The sequence below is a fragment of the Ambystoma mexicanum genome, chromosome 2p, assembly GCF_040938575.1.
Source record: "Ambystoma mexicanum isolate Mex_15411 chromosome 2p, UKY_AmexF1_1, whole genome shotgun sequence".
Lineage (NCBI taxonomy): Eukaryota > Metazoa > Chordata > Amphibia > Caudata > Ambystomatidae > Ambystoma > Ambystoma mexicanum.
In genome coordinates this window covers 1,173,246,990-1,173,262,207 of record NC_090923.1, presented here as the reverse complement: position 1 = coordinate 1,173,262,207, position 15,218 = coordinate 1,173,246,990, and the positions used below count along the sequence as shown (strand labels likewise).

At 50.6% G+C, this 15,218-nt stretch overlaps 1 protein-coding gene across 2 annotated transcripts in view; it reads left to right on the top strand.

The window, feature by feature from the left end:
* FGD1 (FYVE, RhoGEF and PH domain containing 1) overlaps positions 1 to 15,218 on the top strand; it is a 481,771-nt gene that overhangs the window by 185,486 nt on the left and 281,067 nt on the right. The window contains exon 1 of one of the 2 annotated variants that reach the window (XM_069645325.1): positions 8,710 to 8,878. The exons of the other annotated variant lie outside the window; for it this stretch is intronic. Within the exon in view, the coding sequence (XP_069501426.1) occupies positions 8,851 to 8,878 (28 nt within the window). The 5' untranslated portion in view covers positions 8,710 to 8,850. Of the gene's footprint in view, positions 1 to 8,709; positions 8,879 to 15,218 lie in introns of those variants that run through there. 2 annotated transcript variants of the gene reach the window in all.

The following is a 15,218-nucleotide window of genomic DNA, read 5'->3' as shown; positions in this document are numbered from 1 at the left end:
GATACTCCCTCTGCGGAGCCTAGGGATACTGTACCCTGTTGTAATATTTGTAATTATGAACATTGTATTATGCTGTTTTGTTATACTTTTATTGTAATTTATTTCCCTGTATGTTCTTTTCTTGCAACCTTGTACAAATTGCGCCCTGATGCCCCCGGGCCTGATGGTCTGCGCGTTATAAATAAACAAATACAAATATGTGAAGGGTGAAAAAAGATCCATTGTGCTTAAATGTTTGTGCAACAGGAGTTGGAAAAAAGATCACCCTCCTTTCCCTGTTTTCCCACCCACCTATGCCACTTGCTAACTCTCTGGGGGACACCACCAGCGTCCACCAATATTTCACAGGCCTCCCCGCTTTCATTATCTGGGGGCACTACGTGGAACTGCCATGACTCATCGACCCTCTCCTTACCTGACCCCTCCACTTCCCAGACCATTCCCTGCCTACCTGCCTATTCCCTCCCATGTCGCCACTTACCACTGCTCCCCCAACGCTGTCCTGTCCCCTTTCGCGTCCTGGTATTGTTTTGCAGTATGGGGTAACGCCGCCCCATCTATGCGCCTCTACCAGTGTGGCAAGGGCCTATACCTGCCTGTATGAGTGGTGCTCCACTGTGTGCTGATGGGCTTGTAGTTGCTGAGGAGGGCTTGTATATGCAGGGGCCTTTCATGTACCGAAGCACTCTTTGAAAGTGTTGATGAGTCCTGAATGCGCTGATGGACCCAATAAATGGACTGATCAGCATTTTATGTGCCGAGGGGCCAACCCCCGCATGTGAATAAGGTCATGTATGGGGGCGCATAGTGCGTGCTGAGTGGCCCCTGTGTGTTCTGAGGGGCTCCTGTGTAATGCAGAGTCTCCTATAGTGCTGATGGACCCTATATGTATTGCGGAGTCCTTGTATGTGATTGGGCCCCACAAAGGCCTTAGATGCACTGTTTTGAGATGTGGGGCCACTACTTATGTGTTCGAAGGCCCCTGCATGTTTTAGGGAAGCCCAGTATGTGCATTATAAAGCTCTGCCCGGGCCCTTTGGAGACTCGGTCAGATTGTCAGTACATATTTTGGCACAAGTGATGAGATACCTTTGAGAATTAAGTGCATTTGAGAATATGGTGACCTGGCCATTTCTCAAACTAATGCAAATAAAAAAGTGCATTATCTCAGCTGTTGTATTTGCATTAGTTTCTAAGAATGTGCCCCTATATGTGCATCTTGTTCTGTTACTTAATAAAAACATTTGTTACAATCCATTTATTATTTGATATGTTTCTTATGTTTATTGAGACTGATATTGCACTCGTGGTTTGTCCATCTATCATTGAAGATATATTTTATGAGATCATGAACTTACTTAAAACATGAATTTTTAATATCCATATATGATTATAACATGGTTTAAATGCACTAATTTAGACTAATGTTATTCAACATCTTCTTGGGGGATGCTCGCAATCCCCTCATAGAAGGGTTGGGCTCACACGCTATGCTAGCTCCTTCGACGAAATATGGGGCCACGTTGAAAAAAAAATCCAGGGCCACTTTTGGTTCCCAGTCCAGCCCTGCACATGATCCTTCCTTCTCACTCTGTCCCATCATCTGCATGCCCTCTGCCTCTCCTCAGCCTGTCATGCTATCCATCACATGACCACTCTGCATCCCCATTCCTTCTCCCCCTGTCCACCATCCATCCCAATCTCGCTCTCTCATCTTCTCTCAACCACCCTCATCTTCCATGCCAGGCTGCATCTCCTTCTCACCCTGTCCCTCCATCTTCCTCAGGCTCTTTCTTTATCATCTTCTCTCCACTACTGTCAACATTCATCCCAAGATCTTTCTCATTCCCACACTGCCCCTCCATCCACCCCAGACTCCATCTCCTTCTCATCATGTCCCCCCACCCACCGCAAACCCTCTGTCTCTCATCTTCTTCTCATTGCCACCCTCACCATCCACCCTAGACTCTATTTCCTTCTCACCCTGACCCTCACTCGGCCGAGGCTCTATCCACTCCTCATTCCCTCATCCAACCCATGCGCTTGCTCCATCTTACTCTGTACCCCCATCCACCACAGCCTCCAACCTCCATGGACTTTGGCTCCTTCTTACTCTCATTTTACATATAGCACAGACTCTATAACCCCTTCCACAATGTGCCTTCTGTCCTCTAAATCTTTCTCTGTCTCTCATTTTCTTTTCAACTCGTTTCATGGAGGATGGAGGCAGAGGGTGAGAAGGAGTCAGAGCCTGGGGTGGATGGAGGCACAGAGTTGGAGATAGTGCCTGGCGTCGATGGAGGCACAGAGTGAGGCAATAGAGCTTCGGGTAGATGAAACAGCAGAGTGAGGAGGAGAGGATGGAGCCTGGCTGGATAAAAGACCAGGTGATTGTGAGGAATTCAACCATCCACACAGTGGGTGTGTGCTCGCCTGGCCTTTTTTGATATTTTAAATGAAATGAATGATGGTAGATCAATCTTTGGAAAATGTGTGGGGCTAATCCCTACACATTTTCCTATGCTCACTGCACAACATACACATATACCTGTGTACTCTGGGTGGACACAGCCTAGAGGCGCAGTCCTTCCTGTCATATTTAGTTGGGATCTGACCGGTGCAGTGCATGATGCATCTCCAGAAGGGGGAGGGACAAACCTTCCCCCTGCCATGGCCAGCCTAATTAACTAACCAAGTTAGTTTCCTTTCCTTTGTTAGCTGCGGGCAGCCTCGCATACTAATCAGAGTTAATTCAAACAGGCCCACAGGAGGCCTAGTCGTAGGACTAACAAAGGACAGGAAAACCCCAGCAACCTTTGATATGCACTGTGTCAACCTGAAGCCAGCTCCCACCTCTCAGTATCAATGCCAGTAATCCTGTCATGTCTGGGACTATGTATTTACAGTAGTCGTCCACGCAGGGGGGGCCCCATTCAGAAGGTACGAGTATGTGGTTTGGCAGAGACCAAAAGTCTGGTCCTGCCACTGCTTCAAGGGAGACCTGCCGCTTTAATCAGGAACCACAGAGAGGCGAATTAACCAGAAAGACCCTTTGATTCACAAAAAGATAGGAAGATGGGTGGCACTTAGTATTACATGTTTTCACCCGTTTACCTTTTCTGCTGCAAAGCACTCTGGTTATTATGTCACGCACACAGGAGATTTTTGGTGGGGACCCAAGATTGTTTCATTGAGGTAGGCTTAGCCTACACCAATCGCTGGGGCCCATTTGGCTTTAAAAGAGGGTTGAGCCCCTCTTTTGGCAGATCATCTGAAGACTTTGCAAAGAGTAACAAGAAGAACTCATTTGGACCCTGGCTGAAGGTACAGTATGCCTTATATCTTCCACCAGTGAAGGAAAGCCAGGGTTTCCAAATAAGGAAGCAAGTTCCCTCCCCTAAACCTCTCCCAGGGAACAGAGGGAGATACCAAATCCAGAGGATCCTCCAGCAGCGCCAGAACCGGTACCGAGCCAACACACAGCTTGCCCTGCTAGGAACTGCAAGCAAGCTTCTGAGGTGGCAAGTGCCAGAGGGTCTCTGAACCAAACCAAGGACAAGGCCATTGCCTGCAACACTCTCCTCAGCTTTTGCCCGTATGCGGTGAAGGAAACATTTTTCGAGCCCCTCGAGCTGCAACCGACTGCACCGCTGACTGTTGTCACGCCGCAGTCGCTCACACCATCAGAGACGCCTCAAAGTGCTTCAGACCCACCAACCAGCACTGCGACAATGATTCCTGACCCAGAACTGCTGTGTAGGCCAGACGGAAACCATCCGCCCAGCCTCGCTCGCCGAACTGCCTGCCGTCTGATACCCGCAGCTGTCTCCCCTCTTGAACTCTGTCGCAGGAGCTGCAAAGCGCCCTGAAACCCCCTTGACCCTGTCGAGCACCAAGAACTTTAGCAAGCACAAAGTACATAGTGGTTCTGTCCCACTGGTCCTTCTCCGAGGGCCCCTAGTGACATTTTACGACCCATTGCTCCCTTTGTGCTGAAACCAAGTATCCTTGAACTATTGTGATAAATTACTTTTCCGACTACCCTCCTGCCAGTATCCAGAGGGCATCCCTTTTCATTCTTGAAACTGTCTGTCCTCTGCATTCCTTTATAGGGTGGGTTGTATTTTGTAGTGTGCTAGAACTGTCTGTTGAATAATAATAAAGTAGATAATTGTATACAACCTTGACTGGACAGTCCCTTTTATCATTGGGTAATAATTGTATTTCGCTGTATTGCAACAAACCAACGATCCACGACCTTGCGGAGATAAGCCTGCCGTTCCGTACACGTTACCAAAATTGGACAAGGAGGTTTATAATTTAATTGTGTTTCCAATCTGTTTGGATCCCTTCTGGTGTACTAGAGGTGTGGGGCTGATTGAAATTTAGGAACCGATATTCATCCCTGGACCCCTGGAGCCATGGAAGTTGATTTGTTACAGTGATGATGAGAACAAAACCTAGGGAGTGTGGAGGTAGAGTGAGGAGTGGCTGGAGCCTGGGATGTGTGAAGGTAGGGTGATGAGTGGATGGAGCCTGGGTGTGTGAAGGTAGAGAGTGAGGAGTGGATGGTGCCAGGGAAAGGGGTTGGGTGTGAGGAGTGGCTGGAGCCTGGGAAATGTGGTGGGAGAGAGTGAGAATGAGTAGATGGAGCCTGGGTGGGTGGAGGGACAGGGTGACGAGGAGAAAGAACCTGGGAGTGTGAAGGTAGAGAGCGAGGAGTGGAAGGAGCCTGGGTTGTGTGGAGGTAGAGAGCGAGGAGTGAATGGAGCCTGGGGTGTGTGAAAGTAGAGAGTGAGGAGTGGGTGGAGCGTGGGGGAATGGGGTGAGAGTGAGGAGTGGCTGGAGCCTGGGGAATGTGGTGGCAGAGAGTGAGAAGAAGTGGACGGCACCTGAGTGGATGGAAGGACAGGCAGTGCTGAGAAGATTTAGCCTGAGGTGTGTGGGGGCACAAAGTGAGGAGACCCTGTTGCGGGGGGAGACAGAGGGTGGGAAAGAGTTTTTAGTCAATGGGATGGTTGAAGGACGTGGTGAAAAGTTCTAGATGCTGTGGTTTAGGGGGGCAGTGTATGATGGAGCGTGGGGTGTGTAGGTGGAAAGAGTGAGGAGTGGGTCTGGGGTGTGTGGAGGGAGAGGGTGAGAAGGAGAGGCAGAAGCATGGAGTCTGTGGAGGTAGAGAGTGAGAAGGAGTGCATGTAGACTGGGTAGATAGAGGAAGAAGGAGTGGGTGGGATCTGGGGAGGGAGTGTAGCCACTCCTTCTCACTCTGTCCCTCCACCTTGACGAGGTTGAATCTCCTTCACAAGCTTTCCCTCCACCCAGCCCAGGCTCTGTCATCCTGCTCCTTGTCCCTCTACTGTTCAAAGCCTATCGGTCCTTCTGACTCCTTTTTTTCCGACCACCACAATAAAGCCCCTCTCTTCTCACCCCAGCGCTGTATCAGTAACTCTTATTCTGTCTCTCTTTACCCTCTGCCACTTTGTCTCTCCTTCTGGCCCCGATATTGGCCCTAGAGCCAATGACAGGAAGTGTATCCTCCTCGCCTGTTCTTCTAATCTCCTCGTCTCTAGCTCCGTCTTGTCTCTCCGGCTCTCTTTGAGTGTGTGTCTCTCTCACACTCTGCCTCTTCTCTTGCTGTCTTCCATCCTATCCCCTCTCCACTGAGTTGCCCCACCCAGCACATGTGCCCTCTCACGGTCTCACAGAGCCTCCCTCGCGCCTCTCAACCACAGAAATGTCCCTCCGTGGTCTCTGTGTGTCCTTCCTCTCTGTCTCCGGCCGTCGGTCTCCTCTGACTGTACTTTGCAGGAGTCGGGATGTCTCGGCCTTCCGCTGGAACATGGTGGGTGGGGCCCGGGGTCGCTGTACCTCGAAAGCAGCAGCTGTAATATACCTAGAAGAGACGGCGGGGATGGAGATCATGTGACAAATAAGTAGACGTTTCTATTTATAATCGTGCCGTTTGAAGAGATTCCGACATCCCAGCTGTGAGTCAACCCGCTATGCACGAGGAGGCGGGCTAGCATGTATATAAATATATATCCCGACCGGCGCATGCCACAGTGCCCAGGAGCTCTGACAGTCTGGCTGGGATAGGCTCAGGCGAGTGGCAAGCTAGTGTCGTGTTCCCGGAAGTGCTGTGGGGCTGGCACAGGGTCAGTCTCGTGTCTAGGTCCCCGGCCGCCGGCATGGCTGGGGCAGAGTCAGTGACATGTCAGGCAAGCCTCCGGAGGCCCACTGCACAGGTTTATGGTCCCCGCACCCACCCAGTATTGTCAGCAGTTCTTCTTCAGGCCTTTTTTGTTTCCATGGCAACGCCTTTTTTTCATTTTGCGGCGAAAAGGTGGGGGCTTTGGAGGGTTAGGGGGGTGGGAGGAGGGGGAGGAGGCAGCTAAAATTACAGAGGGTGCAGAAGAGGGAAAATAATGAAATAAAAAAGACGTGAGTGTGCAGACTGCAGGAGGAAGAGGAAGGGGGCTGGCGGAGGAAGAGTGGGAAGAGGGGGAGGCAGACGGAGAGGAGCGCAGCACAAGCTGTGACTGCCGAGCCCGAAACGGGGCTACCTGGAGAGGCAGGCTACCTGCCCAGGGCAGAGGCACGGCGGAGCCTCCAACACAGCCTGCACAAGCCTGCATCAGGGTGTGCCACAGGAGCTTGCCACATCCCCGCCCAACCTCCGCCCGTCTGTTCGCCAAGGAACCGTCGCTACCATCTCTGCAGACAGGAGCCTTCATTCATTTGCCCGGACAGAAGCCTCCAGCAGCCTCTGCCATCTGCCCGGGTAGAAGCAAGCCTCCATTCATCTCTACGGGCACGAGCCCCCGCCAGGGGCCACGCGTTTGCCAGGCTCCATGCGTTTACCCAGCAAGTAGCCGCTCTGCCATCTCTCCAGCCGTAAGCCTCCATTCATCTCTGCGGGCACGAGCCTCCACCCATCTGCATGTGCACGAGCCTTCAGCACGCTTCCATCGCCGCATCCGTGCTGGGGCTCCTCCAATTTGTCCCCTAGGGTGCCTTTTTTGTGTAGAGGAGGGGTCTGCACTGTGGCTAACGCGGATAGCACATGTTCTGTAGAGGGGAGACTACAGAAAAGCCCTCACCTGCGGTGACACCCACGGGGGCTCCTCGGTGTCAATATTCAATGGGCCTCCGTGTGGTCACTGCGGCCTGCCACCCTCTGTGCAGAAGTCTGACACCTGGATGTTTTTTTTATTTCTCTGATGCTGGCAGCATGAAGCCATCTCATGTTTCCACTGGCTGCCTACAACCGAGAAGCCGCCCTCGCCCCTGGAATCGCAGCAGTGGTGGCATATGAGGCTTGCTCATGGGATGGCAGATTGGACACCGTGTCGGGTTTGTTATTTGGACCCATCTTTAGCTCAAGGGCCAGCACGCGGGCACGGGTCTGCAAAGCGAGACCCATAGTTAGGACTGATCATCTAAAGGGGTTTCTTGGCATGGACTATGTGGAGCTCCAGCATTAGCGTTGACTATGGTGAGGCTGATGCCAGCTTGGACTGAGGCAAGGTTCATCGTTGGCATTGAATAAGGAAGGACGTTTGCTGGGTTGGTTATGGGCAGGGATTTTATGACCATCAACTAAGTAACAGGTTATTGTTGGGTTGGATTTGGGTATTGGTCTTTATCTGCTTGGACTGAGGCAGAGTCTTCTTTGACGGCCACTGATTTATGGGGGTTTAGGACTAATGCAAGAGTCTTCCTTAATATTGGCCAAGAGGGGGGCTGTGTTGAGGCGAGGGTTTTATTGCCAAGCATTAAGGTAAGGCTTGGCTCGGTCAGATCATCGTTGCACAGAGTAAAGCAGTTGCCAGGGACGAAGATGCAGGTCTTGACTGGAATGGACTAAGCCAAGGGTCCTTTATGACGTGGATTTAGAAATTCCTCATGGACGTGAACTAAGTAGAGAGTAATCCTTGCCCTAAACTAAGACGCAGGCCTCCATCAGCAGGGCCAACAGTATTGTCTTCATTGAAGTGGACTGAAGGAAGGTTCCAAGGTGATACGGATCTGGGGCGGGGGTCTTTCTAGACATTACCTAAGTTGATGTTGACCATAATCGATTTAAGCACTGGAAATCATGGACTGAGGAAGATCACTGTTGACATGCAGTAAAATGAAGAACATTAGTGACTTTAATTAAGACAGGGTCTTTGTTGACGTAGAGTAAGGTGCGTGCCTTGGTTGACATGGTCGAGGACCTGGGCCTTTGCTGATTAAGACTAATGGGAGTGCTCTCATTGACATGAAGTAAGACAGGCTCATTGCTGGGCTGGATTAAGACAGAGTGTTTTTTGGCATAGATTTAGGTGCAGGTTTTCATGACATGGGCTAGGGAGATGGTCTTGGTTGGCATGGGGTAAGACAAAGGTCTTTGTTGCTGTGGATAATGGCACCGGTTATCATTTTAATTGGTTTAATCCAGGGTTATAGTTGAAAGACAATAAGGCACAGGTCTTTGTCTTCTGAAATAAGGCAAGGGTTTTAGTTGACATGACGTCTTGTCCTGTCTTTGCGCTGCACCCCAAGGCATGGCTCCTTGCTGACCTGGACTAAGGCGCTGGTCACCACTCGCATGGATCAATCTGCGGGTCAACCTTAACATACACTAAACCAAGGATTATCAATGGCGTGAACTAAAGCACGGGCCGCTGTTGTCAGGGACCAAGGAAAGGTCTGCGTTGCCCTGCACTAAGGTGCCATTCTTTGCAGCCATGGACTAAGGCAAAGCGTGGAAGAGGGTAGGCTGCCCGTTGGCCACAGCTGCCTGCCCAAGCGCCACCCCAGCTGTGGCTGGACCTTTGCGCCAGGACGGTGCCCGCCGGATTCCAGATGCACATGGAGAGGAACAATGTGCAGGGTAAGTGCTCGCTGCGGGCAGAGGCCACTTAGGTTGACTCCCCTGGAACCCCCCCCCCCGCCCCCCCACATGCCTGGCCTGTCAGCGAGGCTGCCCTAACCTTGGCGTCAACACATGTAGGGAAGGCAGCCAGCTCCACGCTTGAATGAACGAGCGAGTGGGCGGATGAATACACGATGAAGATAAATGAATGGCGAAGAGGCGAGTGATTCGCCCGAGGAGAGATTCGTGAGTGATGGGATTAATTAACTGGCGAGTAACAAGGGACCGTGAAACAGCATCAGAGAGAAAGCAAGGGAGGGTGGGGGAGCGAACGTTAGGGAAATAACTGAGGGCCAGGGAATGCATGAGTAGGTAGACCGGGGTGGACTGGGTACCAAAAGAGGGCCTGGAAATAATGGTCAAAGTGTCCCCCTATTGCACATTTTCGGCCAGCCCAGCCCCTTTCCTATCAGAAAATTTGAAAATAAAATGGTTTAGGCACAAAAGAGGCCCAGGGTGCAGAGGCGCAGGGTGGAGTGTTCCCTGTAGGCCAGTCCACCCCTGGGGGAGAGAGTCAGGCAGCGGTGTGCAGAATGCGGGAATGGATAAGAGTCGAGGAGCAGATGGAGCCAGGGTCTGTATAGGCCAGGGAAGGGCTGAGGCAGTGAGGGGGAGCCCGGGTCCATGTGTGAGTGTGTGAGGAATGCACGGCAGAGCCAGGGAATGCCTCAGTCAGCGATTGCATGAAAATCCCCGGGAATGAATGGCCGCGCAATGGGAGCTGTAACCGAAAGGTGGAGGGACTCTGGTTCTGGAGCCAATGAGGAAGGGAATAGGTGGAGGGCTGAAGAGGAACACTCCTGAGACAGTGTAATCAGGGGGTGAGTGATGAGGCTGGGGAACAGCAGGAGTGCGTTTGGGAATGAAGGTAGACGAGAAGAGATGCCTACACGCGGAAAGGACGTGAGCGTGTGAATGAGTTTATTGAGGCGTGACTAGTTAAGTGGCAAATAGTGAACGGCTCAATAATGTGACGAGTGGATCATTCAGTTCAGTAAGTGGCCAATGAAATCAACAGATGCATGATACGCGAGACAGTGAATCTGTGAGGGCACGCATCTGTGAATATAGGCATGTTAGGGCATGCGGCACTTTGGGAACCTGGGAAAGACACAGACGGGAATCCATATTTATATGACCCAGAGAATCCGTTAGAGAGAAAAAGGGAGCGAGAGGTGAATGACTGAGTGGTTAAATAAGCTCCAAGTGAATTATTGATCGATAAAGGAGAATGAATGAGTGAGGGTGCAACTGACTTATGAGTCAGTCACTAACTAAACACGGGAGAGATCTGTCAGTGGGGGGCAAATGGAACGTGAGGGGAGCAAGAAGAGGTCAGGCGAAGTCATTTGCTCAACCTACCTCCCCTTGATCAAGTGGCTGTTTTGAGAATGTTGAAAGGCCGAGACATTTCCCCCACCCGACCTCCCCTGGATCAAGTGGCTGCATTGAGCATGTTGAAAGGCCGAGTCATTTCCCCCACCCCACCTCCCCTGGATCAAGTGGCTGCTTTGAGAAGGTTGAAAGGCCGAGTCATTTCCCCCACCCGACCTCCCCTGGATCAAGTGGCTGCATTGAGCATGTTGAAAGGCCGAGTCTTTTCCCCCACCCCACCTCCCCTGGATCAAGTGGCTGCATTGAGAAGGTTAAAAGGCCGAGTCATTTCCCCCGCCCACCTCCCCTGGATCAAGTTGGCTGCATTGAGAATATTGTACTTTATTCTGAGCATCACTTACAAACCAGCACTGACAACGCCAATAGGTTTGGCTTTCTGTTTACAGAGCCACGCTTTTGTGCTCATCAGAGAGGCATATTTTGTATGTATCAGGCGGTGATTGTGTGAGGTATTTGTACACAAAAAAGACATACTTGGTGTATCACGCAAAAGGAAATGAGTGAACATTTTAGAATTCCAGCAAAAAATGGGCTGCAAAGACATCTGCAGCTTTAATAGCGAAGAGTAAAAACTTAGCTGGAGACGAAGCACCATAGATTCTGAAATGTGCATCTCTCCAGATGTTTTGGACCACGAATCCCATGATGCGTCATGAGTGAGCCCGATGGCTAGGTATAATGGGAGTCAACGTTTGCAGATCCGTTTGACCAGGGTCTTCGTTTCGTTATGTAAAGGGTGTTATGTAATCCAGTGGCTTTACGTAACGCCGTGTCCAGGAGCGCCTTCCAGCATAGGGAGCGCTTGTTGACTGTATTGCGTTCTGTGCCTTTAAGCCTAAACTATTGGCATGGGAACTGAACTTAGGAGACGGATGAACAAAGAGTCTGTCTTTGTGTTGTTTGGCATTTATTCCACCGTTTGACATCCCATAGTATGCTACTCCGTTAGTCTCTATCGACGTTCCCACCCACTACTTACTCCTCATTGCCATTTGTGATACCAGTGTGTTACCTCTGTGTTTTTAAGGGCATACCTATTTGGTTTCTAAGCAGCCTTCTGAAATGAATGGCTCAATTGTAGCTGTAAACTAGCCTCAGAAGTAATAAAAATGTCTTAACCAAGTGTGCCTTTCAGCCACTTGATTTATGAGCAGCACGTGGGTTCTTTCCTCTGCTCCTTGCACTCAATTCCCATTAAAACAAGCATTGGCAAAGCCAACCGTTTTAATTCTTGTATTGCCATTTGATGGGCATTTGCCAGGCACGTCCATGATATGCCCAAGTACTAACACCATTTGCCAGCTGTCACAATCTCATGGCCACATAACACCATTATGGGAGTGTTTGGAAAATGCCTAACCCATTGCCACAAAACAGCCAAACATTTTGGCTTTGACAATCCTTGTTATTTCTTTTTCTTACTTTCCAAGCCTGCATGTTAAAGAGCCAGCGCTGGCCAATGGGCCGGCTCTCGCCGGACCCGAGATCCGGCATCAGATGTGTAGCCAGATCTCGAGATCCGGCCAGCCCTAGCCCCAAAGCGCTCCAGTCACTGGTAAGCAACGCAACGAAAAGCGCCTTCTATAACTTAAGCAAATATATCCGACAATGAAGTAATATACCCTGTGGCTGTGCACAGGGCAGATTAGAGCACCGAATCTGTCCTGTGCACAGCCGCAGAGCACATTACATTACCGTCGGTTAGATTTGCTAAAGTTTTACTTTCGAAATGCTGTTGTCTAACAGATCCGCATTGTACAGAGCGCTGAACCATGTACTTAATGTTTGTTTCTTTATCGTCACCTAGCTAAGTGACCTGTCACTGATCTAAGTGCTTATCAGGAAATGCCAGAGTTCATTTCATCTTGGTTAGTGGTAAACTCTAGTATTTCCCTAGGGTGCTGCCAGGAGACATGGGATGGGAAGTAGGCATGTGTGTGCTTAGTCTAGGAGTATAAATAGTTTGGAGTTTGGAGAAGGAGCCGCATGAAAGAAATTGCGCCGTTTTAAAACTATTATTTTGAACATTTCCTTTGGAGGTCAACTGCCAGCTCCACCCCCCCCCCCCCTCCCCGAACTCCGCCTCCTCGGAACTCCGCCCCCTCCCCGGACCCTGTGGGGACCCCCCCCCACACACACTTTATTTTCCATTTCCACCACTGTAAAGAGCAGCGACACATGCCGCATACACAGGAGTGCCAACCACAATGGACCGAGCAAAATGCAGCTGCAATACATCCGCTGTAGCCAGAGTCCACATATTTCGGTGTTTTGTTTAATTAAATCACTGTTTTTGCCAGTGGAGAGTTAAACCTACTCAGCCAGACCTAAAACAAGATCCCCCTGAATAGCAAAGGGTTTTGAACAGAAGGGATACTTGTGCTTTCAGGAAAGGCTGAACCAGTCGGGTTTGTTTCTTTTCAAGAGGACTGCATTTTAGGGGATTTCACGGCCACGGTTAAAACCGTTGCATAGCCTGGAACCTGTTCCCAGAACAATAGAGCGAACTTGTGGCCACGCGCTGAAGCTGCCAGGAAGGAGGATTACTCGGCGCATAGCACATGGTCCTTTACAGGGCAACCTGTAACTTGGACTACAACTCCCACTATCCCTAGCCATCGCGGAACGGTCCTGTAGAGTGCAACGTCTAACGCTGCTGCATAGAAGGGGCGACGTCGGTTGGTTCCATGGGGCTATTTGGGCACACAGTCATATGTACTCTTCCGTTTTGCGGAAGCATTTAGCGAGCGTACACACGGGCATTTCGCCCCGCTTCCTCGGTCTCTGGATCTGATTGGCCGGTATTGTACAGGAAGGGCAACCTTTAGCTCCCGGGCACGTGTCTTCTTTTAGCTGCTCCCTGGTTCTGCAGAGCTGGGCCACTTGCGCGAGGCAGGCGACCGCCGGGTGAATTCACCACTGGGAGTGTGAATGACAATGTCACTGAATGAGCAATAACACAGTGTGTGGAAGCACGACGAGGAGATGTGTGACTGGCCTGGCTGAGAAGTGTACAGGGGCCTTAATAAACGAGCACAGGAACGCCAGGGTGGGTGAATGAATAGGCCGTGAGAATGAATGGCTGAAGAGATTATTCAATGAGGAACCCTTGAGGGAGTCCATGCCAATACGCAAGGGAGTGAGTGGGTGACTGAATTACTCGATGAGGGCATCTGTGAGCGAATGGGTAACTATATTATTGAATGGGCAAAGACATGTCTGGGCGAATACATTGCTGACACATGCAATAACTATGTGATTACGTGGTTGTGGATGTATTTTTCAAATAGTGACCTGGCGAAGAAGTGAGAGGAAAATACATTGCGGAATGAATGGGACTTGGCTGAGGTACGGTGGCTTGGTTCTCACACAGCTTGCCTAATATCTTATTGCAGTAAATACATTAATTGGTATGGCGGGTATTGAATGTGTTAACGAGGGAAGGAGTGAGTCAATGACTGGATGCATTAACCGATTCCTCACCACACCTGTGGCCGATCAGCGGTATGTGTGGGCAGTGCTGGAAATAGGAACCCTCTCATCCTTGGAGCGATGGGGCAGTGGGGGAGGAGTGGGCAGATCCGAGGGGCGTGGTCCCAGGCCAGGTCATGCAGTGCAGTATCTCTTCATAGAACCCAATCCCGCCGATTTGCATAAAAGCAAATGGCCTCATGGGAGCATAACTATGTCCTGAATTTGAAATTTGAAACAGGTCTTATTGTGATTCAGTAAGAAACCCTTTTCAGCGAATAATAGAAGTTGGGGTCTGCAGTTTTAATTGATCACGCTAAGAAAAATAGTCTCTACATTGCAGGACATATGTACAGGTCTGCACAGCTGCAGCAAGTATGTGAGGCTTTGGCTGTTTGTGTATCCAGTTGCCTATACCGAGTCTAATGAAAGTTTCTGTTGGTTGAAACGTGGGTTGCTCGTGCACACACCCGCAGAAGCAACCGAGCCACACCAAGCAGACTGCTTACAGAAGACTCCGCAGTGATGCAGAGTGTACGCCTGCTCATTAAATATTGAATGTTGTGGGCAAGCCCCCGAGTCTGGGGACATGGCATCATTGCAGGAGCCCCGCTCCATCGTGTCGGGCCTGTGGGCTCATGAATGGCATATGTGTAGGGCTACCAGGGAGTGGCGTGAGCGAGGGTCCAGTCGTTCCCCTGGATGGAAACTAACTGCGTGGGTTTGGCTGTCACTATAAACAGCAGTCACCATCTCTTTCTCCAAAACCGGGAAAGGGGGTTTAAATAAAAAAATCTCTCAGGACATGGGAGTCCAGGCCAAAAGGGGACACGTGGTTACCCTACATGTGTGGGAACTTCAAGGTGAGCCTGCTTGGGAGCCTCGGGGTAGGCCTCTGTGGCAATGTCAAGGTAGGCATGTGTGGGCTCCACAGGGTGGGCCCGTGTCAGAAGCTTCTGGTGAACATGTGTGGGAAGCATGTGACCTACATGGGTGGCAACATCATGGTGGCCACATGTATCCGCCAAATAATGCAACATGTGGCCTCCTCAAGGTGGGGACCAGAGGCAACCTCCTGGCGAGCTGATGTGGGGCGTCCATGATAAGCACATGCGAGAAGCTCATAACTCGCCGGTGTGAGAAGATCGTATGGGGCACACGTGGGTAGTTTTTAGCAGCCAAGCATGAGATTTTTTTGTGGGCAGTGGGGCTCACTCAATCATGGTTGCACATTTGGACAGGCCTTGGTTTGTGGCCATGTGCGATAATCGCATGATAAACATGTTTTTGACGTGAACTAGGATCATGTGTGGAAAGCGCATTATCAGCACATGCTGTAAGCTCATGAGCATGGGGGGAAGCACATTACAGGCAATTGTTCCCTCCTAGAACTGTACGAAGCTGACAAGAAGGTGCAGACCAGTCCGGGGGA